This window comes from Homalodisca vitripennis, chromosome 2 (assembly GCF_021130785.1).
Source record: "Homalodisca vitripennis isolate AUS2020 chromosome 2, UT_GWSS_2.1, whole genome shotgun sequence".
Lineage (NCBI taxonomy): Eukaryota > Metazoa > Arthropoda > Insecta > Hemiptera > Cicadellidae > Homalodisca > Homalodisca vitripennis.
In genome coordinates, this window is record NC_060208.1 from 54,883,800 (window position 1) to 54,902,809 (window position 19,010).

Genomic DNA, 19,010 nt, shown 5'->3' on the forward strand with positions numbered 1-19,010 from the left:
ACAATAATTCAAGATATAAAAAGTCAACACATTGAGAGCTGATAAATAGAAAGGTGCTATTATATAACGCCAGTATAATTATTATGGTTTCAATCAATCTCAAATAGTGTGTACAATTATCTCTCTAATGGCGCAGTAATTAACATGTCTTAACGTCAAGGATAAATTAAGTCAGTGTAATTTTCTTTGTAAATCACACTGCATTACAATGAGTTCCACTCATCATCAATATTTGCAGAAGTCTGGACGTCAAGGCGAGTCAGGGCTGTCCGTTCAGCAATATGAATTCATGACGCAAACGTACTTGCCCACCACGCCAAATAATGTCGAAAATGACAAGCACTTTGTAAGAGGAATAATAAACCTGATCTTTGTAGTAATTGTACAAGATTGGAACTATAAACCGTAGCATGGTGCACAGACAAGGATTCAATACATTATACGAAATAAAATGAAGTCAATGGCCTTTTTTATTTTGTTTTTAAATAGTACTCACCCACTGTACTTTAATTTATGTAAATATTTATAAAAATATAAACTCCATAAGTTTACGAAGATATTCAAGAGATTTTACAAATGTCTATATACTGTGATATCTAAAATATTTTTTAAAAATTCATCTAAAATGATGATTATTTAAAATTTGTGATAATAAGAGGGTACAAATAATAAAACCAAGAACTAAAATGTCCCTTCCGGTGTAGTCGGAAGAAAGGTATATTTCACATGCGGCTATTGTCTCGAAATACCACATTGATGCGTATAAAGGATGCATTATTAGAGTATACATTTAATTGTCACAACTCTGATGGTACAAGTTTGGTATGTTAATATAGGCTACTGTAAGGCCTACCACACACGGGTCGACCGGTTTGCGACTATAGTTTCAAATCGGTTGCAGGACGCAACTGTTTGTTGACCTTGGACGTGTGCTGGAGTGGGGATCAACACACGGGCTGACTAAACTGCAACCAGTTTTGAAATTCAGTTGCCGACTGGTCGCATGCGACCGTATTTTCTTGTCACCAAACAGTTGCCGTTGCATAGTTTCACGTGTTTGTGAGTGCAAGATGGGTGATCAAGAGTTGAATTTAAAACTTGTAGCAGAGGTCGAAAAGTACGAAGTGTTGTATAATTACAAATTACCAGGATATTCTAGAAAGGATATATAACTGACAAGGCTTGGCACGAGATTGGAGTAGCAATGAACATGACAGGTAATTGATAGCAGATATGTGCAGGGTGTCCCGTTGTGAAGTAGTGCTAGCCAAACGATATGGTTTTTCAGTCAAAATAAGCAAAAAATGTTTAGTGTTGATATCTCAAGACCTATCGTTTATCATCGATAATTTGACAGTTTAAACCGTTTTAAAATTAGAATTTTTTCATGACCACCATACTTTGTCTGTACTATAGTATATGTGAGAAACTAAAATTCATGCGGTTGATAATACAGTCTTGAGAAAATAAAACATTTTTTACCGTTTCATAATGGCGGTAATGTAAAATATTTTACCCATTTAAAATATCATGGATTTTGGCCCTTTCTGTATTATAATTTTAAATTAAAAGAAATTAATAATAAGTCAGTTACAAAATATAGTTTATAATTTTAATGTACAAAGTTTTTATTGAAGTATGTTTTGACAGTTTACTTGAGTCCTTATAGGCTTGCAAAACCGACATCTTGCAATCAATGATGTTTCACTTGGAAGAATGATTTATTCTATAGCTTTTTCCCACTGCCAGGGCAGAGATGCTTGAGGAGAAATGAAGTAACTTGCCAAATATTGTCTCACAGTAACTGCCGAAGAGCGTTCAGTGATTGGATGCTGTCTTGGGCATGGTCCTTCAGCTATTTCCACTGTAGCCGGCGTATAGTCGATACCTTCTCTTTTACGTACGTAATTGTGTAGGATACAAGCGGCTTTTACGATGTCGATTACTGTTTCTGCATTGCGACATCTTATGGGACCATTTAACACTGCAAACTTTTCAGTAGCCATATCAAACGTGCATTCAATAGATTTTCTTCCTCGGCTTAATCTGTAGTTAAATATTCTTTTTACATCATTGAGTGATTTTCCATTGTATGGTCTCATTACATTGCGTGCTAGTGGAAACGCTTCATCTGCCAAGAAGTAGTAAGGGAATGGTCTTTGTATGTCGTCGTATCGCAATGGGGTGGGTGGCGGAGTTTGAAAAGCACCATGGTTTGAGCCAGTATCGCATGGCACTGACCTTGGTAAACACCTCCATCGCTATTTCGTCCAGCATATCCTGGTTCTATCATAGTGAAAGCACCATCAGCATCACAGCATCCGAGTAAGATTATTGAATTGAAAACTTTTATAGTTAAAATTTTCTGAACCAGTATTTGGATATTTGATATTGGATATACTTAGTGTACTTATCACACGTACAATTATTGTGCATTTCTACTTTATACTACAACTTACATCGGCCAACCGATTCAAGTTTTGCTATCCCTCCCTTTTTCTTTTCAGCTGCGGAATGCAAAGACAAGTGGCGTAATCTCCGGACAGTATTCATGCGAAAAAATCAAACCTTCACCTTCGGGATCTGGCGCTAAGAAGAAGGCCTACTACCTGGCAGAGGCCATGCAGTTTTGTTTGCCGTTTGTAAGAACATCAGCTCCTCCTTCTACAGGAAAATTTACCAGAGGTTCCTAACTGTAGCGACGTAAATACCGACGAAACTTTTATTGGAATCACAAATATTGGATGATATTCCAGATGATCCTTCAATTGAATCACCGCAATCGCCGTCAATAGTACAGGATAATACTTCCCGGTCATCCCCAATCATACCAATACAACCTCATACCAGCTCACAGCCATCGTCCATTCCGATATGAAGGTAAAAAACGCCTAACGCAGAAGAAAAAAGCCGCCGTCGAAGCAGATCAATGTTTTGCTGCATATTTTAAGGCAAAAACAGCACGACTTGAAAATAGTACTAACCGCAAACGATAGTAACAAGAAAGAAGCTTTGAAAAAGTTCCTTCTTAGCTTGATACCAGAGTTGGAAGAACTCAGTGATTCACAAATCAAACAATTTAAACGCAAAGTTTTTACTCTTATATTGAAATATCAGGCACATCAGATGTCACACCAGCGTCGCCACATTCCAGCATTTCACTAATCTCTCACCAGTCAGGCAGCAATATTAGTGCGCCCGCCAACATCCGCTGGTAATTACTACACACAATTTACGCAGGACATTGACGCCAACCAGTTCTATGTGCAAAATCTGGAATAATTACTTGATATCTAATTTTGTATTTTGACAATAAATACATACCTTAGAGTTATGAGTATTCTTTCTTCAGCAGTCACAAAATTCCCCTCATATTTGTGTCAACCTTATGTATAAATGGAGCAACCAGCGTCACCAATAATTCCACATATGACTCTTTGGACATTCTGTAGAAAGCTATAAACTTTCTGTCTGTCTCTTTTAATTGTTCAGCTGCTACGAATAGTCTGCACCTTACATTTTTCTCTATGTATGGGTGACACCAATATTTTCTGCGCATTCTTCGTGTCTACGACGTAGGAAACATGCAATTATGTCTTCCTCATCCTCACTAGTACTTGACATGATCGATAAAGTTACACTTCCGACAAATAACTATTCAATTATTGATAATTTATCAAGTAAAAAAAATGTGAATGTAAACATTACTATACCACTATACGCATGTTCGCACAGAGATCGCCAACTGATCCACACCCAGTCGCGTCGTGTGTGGAGTCAGGTTTTATTTTTGTTGCAAACTCGTTGCGTTTGAAACTAGTTCTAAACTCTGGTTGCAAACGGGTCGACCCGTGTGTGGTAGGCCTAACACTTAAAATATTTAGAAAGCTTTAAAAAACTTAAAATTGTTATAAACATATAAATTTGTTTTTAAATCATGTTTTAAATACAATCATCAAAATTCTAAAAATTTTCACATTCGCCATCATGAGTACTAAGATTCATTGAAACATTTGTAAGAAAAATAGTTGCTTCGAATGGCTTAGAATTCTATAATAGTATAAATTTTTATTTATGTTATAAAATAGGCAATATAAAAATTTTGCAAAAACCCAAAGAACCAGCATCTTAAAAACTTCTATTAATTGAGACTAGCTAACGAACTTATTCGATGTAATATGTACTGTGTTTAAAAGTTTACCAAGTTCAGTCCCAATCGGCTAGAAATTACGGCATCTTCTATAAATGTGCAAAGAACCATAAAACGTTATTAACGTTTATTGTGCTTCCATCTTTAATATGATTACTCATAAGAAATTTATGTACGATTCTGTTAACAATTATAATAAAAAAGTTATAAAATATCAGAAACATTGTTACACAACAAATAAATAAATGAATTACAATACTTGAAGTAAGGAGCTACGTGGAAGCAGATCTTGGAGAAAAAAGTCTAGTTACAACAATTTGCGATAAAATTTATTTTATACTATGTGAAAAAGCTCCATTTTACATTAACGTATCAATACTTTATGAGATTCATGTTTTTATAGGCCAGCGTCTTTTAATTAGAGATTGTAAATATGATGGGATTTATACATTCCAAAATAAATTTATATCCTTATCTAAGGTATAATCTAACTGTTTAGTTGTTTATATATTCGTAAACATTTACATCCGTTTATGGTTTACATTAATGCCCAAGAAATGACATTAATGGTAATACAACAATAGAACAGGCTACATATAATTACCATCTTATGAATGAAATTATAAGTCTCATGATCTCTCAAAGGCTAATAGCTACTTGAGATAATGGAAACCCTTCATCTTGACCTTCGTGATAGGTCTATTACGTTTATTCATACGCTTGTTTACTATATCTTATGTCATGTAGATAAAAACATTTCTATTTATTTATAAATGATTATTTCGAATAGATCCAAGTCCTCAGATGATAGGGCTGTATGTAATTTAGAAACGGAAGTAGGTGCGTATTTTAACTCCCGGTAAGTTATGTAAAAGTTCATGATTAAAACTTCATATATTAATCGACATGGTTTAATGACTTTTATTTTAGCATTTGTACTTCTGGTTCATAAGAGTTATATTTCCTACTCTAAGGTTGAGTTTATATTTGGCGCTGTCTCTGTTTGGGCCTGTATGAAAGATATGACGGACCTTGTGCATCTCCTGTTGTATGCTGGTCATCCCGTCCCTCCTTCTGGTTTGGCTTCCTGTGGCTGCCTTAAAAAACTTATGTTTTCTTAAGAAATAGAGGAAAAGGCTGAAAATATAAATAGTGAAAAGAAGTTAAAAACTTGGTGGTGGATAATACCTGGTGTCAAGACGGTGGAGCTTGTAATGGTACAAAATGAGCATGGCCGAGAGGAAATATTGTATGTAAAGGAAGAGGCTTACTAAATAAATCCAAGACAATCCAGGGGTGCAGGTAGGTCAAAGTTGTGGGTCTGTCAAACATCGTCTAAAATATTTCTGGACTCAGCTTTCGGAGATGACCAGATCCCACCAAGATCATGCACGACGAGAAGACTGCACAATTAGTTCCGTCAGATTTTCATTGACGAGAAGTCCCGTTTTCTTCGCAGTGTTTAAACCATACAACGCAATAACTATTTCCAAAATTGGATATCAATAGCATTCAGACTGTAGACTATTTTGTTCAGTCAGCATCTAATAAAGTCTCTTTTACGGTAAGTAGCATACAGGTCGCGACCACGTGTTCAGCGATAAATTTATATACAAGAAAGGTTTCACATATACGCTTTCCCAATAATTAAGTAAGGTCAGATACTCGCATAACTCTTATATATGCCAGTCACAATTCTACATGGACGGTAATGGCAAATTTAGCTTGTTTCTCTTATTTCAGTAGGTTTGATTTGATGGAAAATATCAAACTGGCATGTGTGATCGTGTTAAAGACAATGTAATGCCAATGGACAAACTAAAATGAGAAACAATGGAGTTGAGAAAGGCATTGACCTGCTGAGGAAGTCAATGTCTGGGCCGTCTCAGCACTTTCAGCACGGGTCAGCGTCAGCAAGAATCTAAGTGGTATCTTTGGAATCACTGAAAGAATTCAATTTATATGACCTACTTATAGTAGGTTTCTAAAAGTCACCATAAACAAGTTAGAACGATTACAATTTTGACTAGTTCTTTGTGTTTATATAATTATAACATTTTTATTTTTATTGTCTATGTTTGACCGCGTCTTATTAATTTTAATTAAAAGACTTTATTGCACGGACTTTACTTTCTTACGCATTAATCGTCATATTCCTTTATGAGCAAAAAATACATGTTTAGTCTCAGCAAATCTGTTGAGGTTAATATTCTTTCAAGAGTTTGCAAGATTTGCAAGTTAAGATGTTGGCAAAAGAACGTGCTACGACTAATAGTGTGTAATGTTCTCGTCCAATCTAATGCTATTAGTAAAAGTAAAGTAATTCGAGTGCCTACTCATAATCAAATATGATTGTTTACACTCCTCCTGTAGTGACAATGGCAGCGGGCTAATGACGCATCTGCCCGTCATTAACTACGTGTACTGTACGCCCCTCTTGCAGTGCCAGTGGTAGCAGGTTATCGTGCTTCTGCTCGTAATTAACTATGTGGACACTCCTCTTTCAATGACAAGGATAGCAGGTTAACGATGCTTCTGCCCGTCATTAATTACGTGTACGCTCCTCTTGCAATGACAAGGATAGCAGGTTAATGATGCTTCTGCCCGTCATTAACTACGTGTACGCTCCTCTTGCAATGACATTGCTAGCAGGTTAATCGTGCTTCTGCTTGTAATTAACTACGTGTACGCTCCTCTTGCAATGACATTGCTAGCAGGTTAATCGTGCTTCTGCTTGTAATTAACTATGTGGACACTCCTATTGCAATGACAGTGGTAGCAGGTTAATGATGCTTCTGCTCGTCATTAACTATGTGTACGCTCCTCTTGCAATGCCAGTGGTAGCAGTTTAATCGTGCTTCTGCTCGTAATTAACTATGTGGACACTCCTCTTGCAATGACAGTGGTAGCAGGTTAATGATGCTTCTGCTCGTCATTAACTATGTGTACGCTCCTTTTGCAATGCCAGTGGTAGCAGGTTAACGGTGTTCCTACCCGCAAGTTTTCAATGTCCGATATCAAGGTCCAATATCTGACCTTAAAGGTTGTGCCCTACCCTGTTATCTTCGAGCTGTTATATTCTTTGAGGACACTTGCTCAATAATATGCTTGCTTGCATAATATGGAAACTTATTACTTGACCAGCACCATTCACCCATTTTTGTATATTATGTGCAATGTAATTAATACAAATTAACTGCCATGTAATAAATTACTTTATTGTAACTTAGGATAAAAAAGGGTGAACTTTAGAGCCATATAAAACTATACTTAATATATTCATAATATTTCTTAAATCAAGTCAAACTGATACAAAATTATAAAAATCTGAGTTAGTTTACATATAAAACTAAATATAGTTTACATATTAAAATAAAGGGGATAACTAATTTCTGACCGCTCCCCCGCCCTCCAAGACACACCCAATCAGCAACAAACCCATCACTTAACTAGCAAATGAGCTTTCAATAAGGCCTGAAACTGCTCTCGATTTGCAACTGACCTAATATGGTTAGGTAAATTTATTAACAAATAAAAACCAAAAGCTTAAAATTCAATCATGTTTTCATTTTTTTTTTTTAAGTTAAGCCTTTTAAAAGTTATTCGAATATTTTTTTTCACATGTCTGAATCAAGATATGTTGTCTTAAACGTACTCTCTAAGGGTAAAATGATAACCCAATTATTTCACAGGTGTTTATTACCAAAGCCATAATTTAAGAATAATTTTAGAAAGGGTCCAATCACCATTGTCAGCATCTCTCAAATTAACCTAATCTCCTCTTTCGACGAAACAACGTCCTGGTTGCGTGGTCACACTAATCAAAACATTATGAAAGAATGCGTTACGTGAGGGAGTCTAAACCCGTTTTGTCCTGTTGCATGTAATTGCTGGATTGATGAAAAACTATTCATACACTTCAACAACATAAGAGACTGGAAAGTAAATTTAAACCGATGAGCATTTTTTAATTGTTGCGGTGTATATAATAACAAAGCCTAAGTATAATTTTATGAGTTATTAAATTACATCCTCGCTCCAAAAATGGTGGAAGAGAGGAAATTTAACAATTTTAACCCTTTCAGGGCCAGGACCAAATATGAGATGTTGCAAAATTTTTTCACATATCATATCCCCTTGTGACTAGTCAAAAGTACCAGGCTAAAATTGGCGATTTTGCAGTCTCTTAGATGAAAATTTATAACTTTTCATAAACATTAGAGAATGACCTAAAAGTTGCACCAAATTACTCGTATAGATATATACTATCAACAAAAAAATATATAGATGTAGTTTTAAGTAATTTAAAATTTAAAAAAAATAATGTTTTAATGGATTACATAAAAAAACATTATTTTTTTTATTTTTTTTGTAAATAACTAAAAAAGGAGAAATAATTTTACTGTAGGAAGCTATGTTATTATATTTTACATTTATAAAGGAACAACCACACAAAATTTTGTGTTATTTCTCTCATAAATAAATTTTTTATAACACATTTTGTATAAATACGCATAATTGTACTTCCCAACAAGTGATAAAGCAACTGACTCTTACACTGCAAGAAACTTAAAATAAATATTCACATTATGGATGTACCGGTAAACAGATGATTGTAGGATCCATAAGCAGTTTCAATACAGTTAAAAACACTATTTACCAAGAAATATTTACACAATTTTATTTGAAATTTATTTACACTTTTTCTATTTACAAATATGCTACTTACAATTTCACTCCCGTGAGATCGCAAATTGTCAGTCATTGTAACTACTACACACAATAGCTAAGCAGGTAACACTACTAATATTTACAACCACAAAATAAAATAATGAAGAAGAATCCAGCATACAATAGTACGATTACACTAAAGCATAAAGAATTAACACAATAGATCGAGTCACCTGATAATGTCACGTGACAATTACAAAATAAAAATGCATAGACCTCCAAAATAAAAATTATATTCATATTAACTATCTACAAATATAGCAGGGATAAAAAAAAACATAAAACTTTAATCATTTGACGTCGTATTTATTTAAGAAAACGACGAATATCAAGGCGGCAATATATTGCCGCCTGGCCCGGAAAGGGTTAAAGGGATAAACCATCAAGTGATATATCAAATCAGGTATAAATCTCATTTAACACCAAAATCTTATTTCTTACCACACGGTTAAAACTCTTGCAATACTGGTTGGAATAGTACATCGTAACTATATTACCAATCCACTTCTTTAACCGAAACCTAGGAATTAATTTTCAAATGAGTAATATTATACAAGTAAATCATTCCTGTATGAAAATTTTAAATTATAACATTGCCAATAATTGAATCCACCAGACGTAATTAAATCAACGAAAAGTTTTCAATAAGGAAGCCGTTAACTAGAGGAATGTTGATGGGATGTCAATGCTCCGAACGATTCAAGCTAAAACAATAGTTGAGAGACAGAGATAGAGATAGTGACATGACCTTGACCCTGAACTGTCAAGTTCACCTGACTGACTGTCAAGGCTGCCATTGTTTGTCTTCGGCGAGTTACTGTTAGTCTCAATGGGACGTCTGAGTCTTGTGGACGGGACCCAAGATAATCTGATCGACCGTTGTCTTCATTATTGTATGTATCTTGCTGATTCTACAAATATTCAAATATTGCTGATCGACTTTTCATCAATGATAAAATATGTATTAATTTTTGTTGCAGACAAGGATTTTGTTACATAAAACAGAGTATGGTTTGGTTTATGGCAGTGATGAAGTGCTGAAATCTCCCTGAGTAAAATAATTTCATTTCAATAATCTTGAGGACACATATCTCGACGGACTAACAGAGTTATTATAAGGCCTTTCTCCGAGACAATAGTACGAGAATGGTAGAACTAAATAGCAAATCCAGCTGCGAGTATTGCTTTTATTTTTATATGTAATGTAATCAACCAAATAACAATTCTACACAAGCAAGACTGGCTAACTGGAATTTTTTTCATGTGACTGAATTACTTTACTAAATACTACAAAACTTTAAAATACATTTTTTGTTTTAAATTACCCATAAATTGCACAATCATCCTATGTATTCGTCTACAGAGTATAATAGCTGAGATACCTAAGGTTTCCTAACATTCCTTCCGAGAATTCTAATGGTCATCACATTGAAGTTTTCGTGACACTAAAAATGCATTCATATGCCATTTTAAATTTGTTAAATTTCAAAATAACAAAAGATGTATTTTTTTTTAAGTCAAGACTATTTTAATAAATGCGAATAGACATTCTAAAATGGATAAAAGATATTGTTTCTGCGTATATGCATTCAATTTCGTGAACTCTGACATAAAACTTTCCAAAAGATGTCATATTTATCTTTGGAAAAATATTTTTTATTTTGCTTTCGAACATTTTTATTGTTAACATCAGTATAATAAGTCAAGAAGTCAGATTATATGTGATATTCGAGATTTTATTTAAAAGCCATTATTGGTTAAATCAATGCGTTTAAAATATTGTGTCCAAAAAGGTCTATAATTGTCTAGCTTACACATACACATACACATAATACACATAATAAAAATTTCTCTTATACGATTTGTCTGACATATGATTGTTGATCTCATTTATATAAAACAAAGAGAGGATCCAGAACTATGGATAAACACAAATAAGCCGCATAATATTGCATAAAAAACGACTGCAAAAGCCCTTGTGCACATATTTTTCAAACACATCCACACAATTCCAGAATACTAAAAAATGTTGTAATTATCTGTTGTTGTTGCAGGTCCCCGGTCTCCACGATGGTACAGTCATGTTCCCAATACTAGTGACCACGGGTAAGCCATGGGTCTCAACAAACAGTACTACAAGGTGGGCCAGAATGCCAAGAACCGACTGTTCGGCATCGCCCCTTCCAACACGCGCCAAGACAGGCCAATCCAGATGCTGGTCTCTGATCAGGCGAAGATCAGCCACAGTAAGTACATACATTGTTAGTTACTAGTAGAGTTCTTTAAAATAATTTGTAAAACCAGAAGAGCAAGTTATTGCTAGAAAATTGAGAGATATATATCCACGCGATTTCTATCTATTATGTTGCTTTGCTGTTGATGGCTTAACGAGCACCTACAAACCTGAAATTAAATTAAAGTTGAATTCTATTTAGATTTTATATTTTTGGACAGCTAACACTGATTATAATATAACATCGTGTGACAAATAAAACATTTCAACTCTTTCGAATGTAACCATTTTTACCTATCACTTGTTATAGCTTTCTGGTAAATCATACGTTTGAGCAGAGTAGTCACGTTCTTTTCAGCCTTGATTGCTAATTAATGATTGTACCTTTATCATCTCATTATTCTCCTGCCTTATCACTTTTGGAAGGTATTATCTTCCACTGAAGAACACATTTTTTCTACGATAAAATAATTTTGTATTTATTCTTTTAAGAAGAATTCGATCATCAATTATTTATCAGTGGGTTCTTACATCTGCTGATAAAAAAATAAAAATATGCATTTTATTTACTTTTTTACAGTTGTAATAATTAATAACAGTAATTAAGGTAAAAAAAAATCGTTCTAGTTTGGTGTTTATGTTTCTTAAGATTTACTGTAGCTCAGCAGTAAGTTATAGATGATATTAAGTGATAGTACGATTGGTTCAAATAATTTTATTTAAATTATTTTCAAATTCTAGGAGAAGACTATATAGTTTTTTATACAAATTCAATTTCATAATTTATTTTAAATTGGTGTTTTTTGTATTTAACATGAGATACATATCTTATGTATTTCTCAAATTACAGAGATAACAGATACTTATTCAAGAAGTATGTTGAGAACGATGAAAAATTAGACAATAATCAATGATCGATGCAAGGATCGATCACACAATTCCACAGTAGTTGACATTATTCCAAGTATCATCCTGTCCTGAAGCTAACATTAGCAAAAAGCGACCGCTTGACCTCTGTCCACCTTGACGCCTCTTTACCTATGCCGAGATTATAACGATTTGTCAACAGACTTATCACATCCATTATCTCTAATTATACTCCAGGAAGAGAACTCGATAACCTAGAGACACCTAGTTAGACAACGTAGATTACAGTGTCGAGTCACAAGTCAAAGACGTACGAAGGATCCACCGGCCATTAAAACCACATTACCGGTCTATCCTCTTTGACTGCACGTGGAAGAAGCAGCAGGAAACACAGATTATCGCGCTTTATGTAACTTTTCTTTTCTTTCTCGTAATTGTTGCGCATTTTTTGTAATGTTTCCGTCATCAATTTCTCATTATATAAAGAAGTGTTGTTATATTACAAAGGATTGGCACTATAAATAAATATTTTGGGTTCTTTTCCGTTAATTCACTACCATTAGTTTTATGGTCTGGAATTCTGTTCTTGCCCGCTGCGCAGCGCTTTGCGCTGCTTGCTCTTTAAAAATAAAAAATTAACTCGAGCTTGGAAAGTCCAAGCCTAGATCAACTCACAAAACTCAGACAGAACTAACGCAGGTTTAATTACAGGCAAAATATAAGCGGCGCGCGTTTATCACTGATAAGATAAGACGAGTTGGTTCTTTTCCGTTAAATCACTTCATTCCAGGTATTTACTATTATTAACTAACACAATTGGCTAAATAAAACCAAAATTTAATCTAATTTAAGTACAAACATCATTGGTAGTGAATTAATGGAATTCCAGACCATAAAACTAATGGTAGTGAATTAACGGAAAAGAACCATATTTTGGTTTTCATCCGTTAATCCTTAATTTTTAATGGAAGAAACTGTACAAAATGTAAAGAATTAAGAAATATTTATTTAAGATTACATTACAAATGCACTAAACACTTGTTAACAATAAGATGTTTTTCATCGCTAGTTTCAAAATATTGATTTATGATTGCTCTTATTTAGATTAGGAGCCAGGTATTTCGTTAGACTAAGAACCAGGTATGAAATTCGTTGTATTTCACCAACTACAACGAAAAAGTGGTTATCTCCTATTACGGAGGAATCTACTGGCACACATTGGTAATGGCGCCAGTTTCTAATTTAACAAAAATCGAACCCCGCTACTAGGAACCAGGTATTTTCGTTGGAACCAGGCATTTCGTTGCTGTGGAAATCTCTCCATTGTACTTAAGTATCCATTTGTCTTAAACGTTTTCATCTTTCCTCCTTAGCTTTATTGTATTGATTATCTTCTCTTCTGATCAAAATTAAAAAAATTATTTCTATTACTTGGGTGGTGGCATTTGCTATCTCATCTATTCATTTCCTTTGTGGAGGGTGGTTGAATTTGAAATTAATTAGAATTTTGGATACCAACTTAGTATCAAGTTAATATTCTCTTCTGTTGCTGGAATATAAGAAAATGTTTGGCTCCAGGGAAGTCAAATATCAATATAACCAGTTATGTATTATATTATTAATATTTTAGTTTGGAGATTCACCCTCCTTGGATTATTGACAAGAAATAAAAATAAAAAATTATGGTTGCCTGTAAAGTCGGTTTTACGGGCGAAGATTTTACGTGACAACGTCTTTTTCTCGGTAGAATATTTATTGATATGAATATTATTAAATTGAACAATAGGAACAAGGAATTGAATGAAAATAAGAATTGCACAAATTTTAACTATAGAAATATATTTTGTTTACTAAAACATTGTACATAATTTGAAATTAATTAAAATTTGTTATTGTAAATGGAAAAGTTGAATAAAACATTTACTAAAATTGGAATTTGAAATTCTTGCTAAACACAGTTAAATTCTAACTCCGCGAGTGGTGATTGGTCGGTTTAGTTCGTTTGTTTGGTCGCACTGTTATGACAGGTTAGAGGTTATAATTTGTTATTTTAAATGTTTGACTAGCAATACGCGCTGTTTCTTCTCAATCGACTGAATTACGATTGATTGCAGAGTGATTTAAACTAATAATTTACTTAACACTATCAACATTTGTCAATAGTATGACATAACCTATAAACTCAGTTTCTCAACTTTTGTGTCAATCTAACAATTAATCAATCAATCATAGTTTACGATAATGAAATATCAGTGTACAATTATTTACCTTTATTGTTGTAGTTGTTGTAAATGACGAATCTAAGCACTCCACATTTTCACGAATAAACATAGTTATCTGCTTTATCCCGTGCGGCGGACCCACAGTTATCTGCTTTATTCCGTGCGGATCCCGTGCGGCGGACCCACTGGACGGGCATCGTAACGTTACCGGGCGTTACACTTTTTCATGAGTGACTCCGAGCCGCAACCTAATTTAAGACGTTGTCACGTCAAAAATCATAGATTCTTTGTCTCATATGGGTTCAATTCTTTAATGAATGGCGGAACTATTCGTCGGGTCCTTAATTATGGTTCAACTAAACGGCCCATTTATGTTTATGTTAGCTAGAAATATAGAAAATGCTCGGTGTTATAAAGAACCAGACAGGTCGTTCTAAAAAACATGTCGCTGCCTGTCTGTCCGTCTGTGCAGTATCTATAGTTATAAAATTCATAGAGATCTGAAACTATGTACTGATGATCCTCCTGGTCTAATGAAGAACTTTTTTTTATTTAAGGCCAAAAAGTTTCAAAGACATCAATTAAATATACAATCATTTCGGTAAAGCCTTTTTTCGTTCTGTCAGGTCTTTCAGAATTCAGTTGTACGTTTGTATTTGAAAGGATAACATTTATCAGACATGAATCTGAAACGGTTTTTCAGTAAAAAATGACATTGTATACAAAATTATCCATTTGATAAGAAAATCTCTAATTAATTATGGAATTCTTAATGAAACACAACGATTAGGCTCAAATCACAGGTCTCCTCCAAATAGTGTTGTTTTCTTAATGTGAATCGTAAAAAATAACGACCACTTAATTATTCCACACAGTTTTATATCGAGACAAAAACAAGTCAAGTGTTTTGCTGAAGCTTGGTTCCTGGTAATGGTGTTGACATTATGGTAGTCAACCGTGCAACCGGGCACGTATCTCTTAGTCATAACACGTCTCGGTTACGTCACAGTGATATCAGCCATAAACCATTATTTTATCCGAGAACCAAACAAGTATTCCATTCCTCCCCCAACCAAAGTATAAAAAGGATTAAAAGTTTTACAATACCAATTTGTGTCACCACTCTCTTACATTAAAAATCAAATTTGAAATTTCAAAATATTCCCCTTATTAAAGTAGTTTTAACTTTTTTTAAGACAAAGTGTTTCTGATATATCAGCTTATCACGACTTTATGTTAGGAATTCAGAACTCGCAGAGGCCGAGTGCTCGTAAATACTTGAAGCTAGTAGGGACCTGAAGCTTACAGTACTTCCAAGTTGCTCTCAGGAACCAGGTGGTTCAGGAGTTGTACGTTTCCATGTACTACATTTTGTTTTGCTAATAAAGATCCCTGACGGAGCCAGATCCCGACTATCTTTCTCACACGCTAAACATCTACTACTACATTCGATAAAATCAAATGACATACCATTATTATCTGTTTATAGACTATTATTTATTATGTTCCTCGAAGATGTTCACAAGACTCACAAAATTCACACATTTGTTTCGTTTTTAAGTTTTCTTAGCCCGTTTCGTAAGTACTGCATACAGATTGATCTGTACATTAGCGGTCGATTTCGCTGTTTTAACAATCTTCCTCGAATATCAAAGAATCGTCACGTACTGATCTCGTACGTGATTTAAACAAAATTTTGTCAAACACGTAACTGGAGAAAAACGGTCTAGAGCAATAAAAGAGGTACTGTCCAGTATTTTTCTGAAAGACAACAATTCTGGTAGTTTGGAAAATGTCAATGCCCTGATATATTAGGTCCGTCCTGAAGATACATGTGAAAATGTACCATAATTTTATATACTATACTTCCGCTTAGATTCACTGCTTCAGAATCATGTTACCTCTCTTATAATTGCCCTTGATTGCATGACGGGACAAAGGAATAAGTGTTACCTACAGGTCACCAGTGGAAGGTCAAATATGGCAACCTCGCTGTGACGCCCGTCATGCTTACTCTGTCAACTTGACAGCTCTGGCCCAGGGTCAAGATCAGAGGATACAATTGTCATCAGGTCGTTATCTAATACACTGATGGAAGTCGAGTAAAAAAAGTTACGGGTCAGAATCGACCCTTGATGTATTTATTCTTGGACAATAAATCACGTTTTTACAATTATTATAGCATGTTGTCTCTATATAGTCATATAAACAAATTTATATTTTGAAGTAATTAATTTGAATAAACTCCTGAAATTATGAATTAGAAATAAATGAACATTATTAATTAGAAGATATAATTTTAAACACGCCATGTTTAGTAAACTTATGGATATTCACATTAGAAATATTTTGGAGAGTACAATAATTTCCCCCCCTTTTCAAAGGAGCGTAGGAGGGGAAAATTTTACATTTTCAAATTGCATTTGCATTGTAATGCCACCTATAAAATGAGACATCTTAAAAAAATATGCATTCCACAAAAATTAGGTACTACGTAAAAGGATAAGCTGGGCACCTCAAAGTCTTCCTGAAACATAACTCATGCATTGTCTTATTATCGCAAGACATTGACATTGTTCTACAAGTTATTATTGTTTTACGTTATTTTAAAAAACCTTTAAAATAGAATGTCACAAGATAGGGGTTGCAATTTGAAAATTAAAATTTATCCTTTCCTGTTGTAATTAATTTGAGATAAGAATTTTGTTGGTTTGAATCGAGTTTCTTGATGTACTCGTTATTTGCCTTTGTTAAACTTTGTAAGTGGTCACTCATAATAATTCACGGGCTGGACTGATGCAGTAAGTCAACTGATCAATTAACAGACACAATTAATTAATAAACAGTTGGCATTGAATGCATATCAGTGGATTAGTGATGACCTTGTTGGCTTATAGATTTTATAGAAAATAATTTATCTTTTGTGTAATATATTCGTAGTAAATCTTTAAATACGAGTACGTCTAAGATCCATCGTTTTTACAGTAAACATTAATTCGAAATATTAAAATTATATACATTGAAGGTTTACAAAATCTGTAATTGAGTTCTGTTGTATGTTCCAAACATTTACTCTAATCGTAATGGACTACTGGATATAAATAATGTTGTCAATCACAATGCATTGTAGCTCAATCGTTTTAAAATATAAGCTAGCATAATTTTATCTATTGAGATATTACGTCTTCTGTTATTCCATTATCCCAAAATACCTCTCTTAATGCTTTATACAGTGAATACCTATACAGTGAAAGAATTGGTATTTTAAATTGATAAGGACATCTTGAACGTGGGAATAGTATCGACTCCAGTACCAATCCTTGGGGTACTCCATGGCGTGACGTTGTCTCATCATCCAACCGGATGTGAACGCTTGCGGAGGATCATTACAATTGTAAGAATGAGTCCCTTTACCTTTTCCGGTGAAGTTTGGTATATCCCAGTTGGAGAACTGATTGAGCCAAATCACACACTGTACTTCCTTTCTACGTCAGGCACCAATTTGCGAATTACCGAGGATAAACTTTAATGAGGCTTGAAAGGTCACTTCGTTTTCTGAATAACAATACATTGTTGCGGGAAAAGATGTACAATTTTCATGTCGACAACAAATCTTGAAACTTATTCATGTACAACTTTAATGCCCTATTTGAACAACAAATACTCTGAACACAACCGGATGTAACGTAGAACGCCTAGGTTCAACTCATGACCCTTGCAAATTTATTTTCCCTTCCAGCTTCATTTATTCAATCAACTGAACGTATGCGTAAGTGGTTGGGTAACGGCGAAAGTTTCACAGTAAAACAAACACTGTACTTGTTATGGTACAGAATAATACCTTTGCGTACCAAATTTTAACATACTGGAGGGATATATAGGGAGCAAACCGAACAAACGATCACGAGTTTTTTTTAACTAACCAGTAAAACTATTCAAGATTGTAGCAAACTAATGAACAAGAGTTATTTCTTCATAAATACGTGGTAAGAAAAAGAAGCCGTTTACATCATTTTCATGGTCTCGCGAAGAAGAAGGTTAACCTCTGATTAAAACTAACATTGAAATCTTCACAAAATGTATGTGACTCATAAATTGATTCGTTTTGGTTATTATCGGCGGACGTGTGGCATTAACATCATCCGCTCTTTGGGAAACTCGGGCTATCTTGTTTCTTCGACAATGACCCTTGGTCTTGAACCTACTCAACATGCCATGGTGCACAACACACGTTTCCTTATCGTGCGCTTATTATTGAATGCAAATTTGATACTATGTTGTTATCTTTATACTACTGTTGTTATTGAACAAAAAATATAATGAATCGAAAAATATAAATGTATAGTTTATAAGGGTCGTCATAAATAAATATGTTATAAAAATGATTATTACTACGTATTATTTACATCCTGCAATTACTAGATATACAAAATCATTTCTGGTATTTCGAAATTCAGACGATCTTAATTTTCCGGCATACAAAACTGAGAAGTAAATCCAATATGTCATCCTCTAACTTATTGAAGGAGGTTACGGAAGATGTTTGATTTTATTGTTTCGTGTTTAAAAAATAATGTTGCTAAAGCTTACTTTTAAGCACCAATACTGGCTTCCGAAGTAATAATGAAGAGATGGAACGAAATGGAGAAACTATAAATTCGATCGGCCTTCTCATAAAACGATGAGCACCATTTAGTTCTTGTTGAAGAACGTCCCAAACCTTACAAGATTCAAGTTTTATGTTCCTAGCCATTGGTTTTATCTTTGAAATCCAAGACCTTTAATTCTATATACAACATGAGCACTG

The 19,010-nt window shown here is 34.1% G+C and overlaps 1 protein-coding gene across 1 annotated transcript in view; it reads left to right on the plus strand.

Moving 5' to 3' along the window:
- The window catches only part of LOC124353970 (scavenger receptor class B member 1), a 123,308-nt gene that overhangs the window by 8,882 nt on the left and 95,416 nt on the right, over nucleotides 1-19,010 (plus strand). The window contains exon 2 of the mRNA XM_046804064.1: nucleotides 10,936-11,127. Within this exon, the coding sequence (XP_046660020.1) occupies nucleotides 10,995-11,127 (133 nt within the window). The 5' untranslated portion in view covers nucleotides 10,936-10,994. The remainder of the gene's footprint in view (nucleotides 1-10,935; nucleotides 11,128-19,010) is intronic.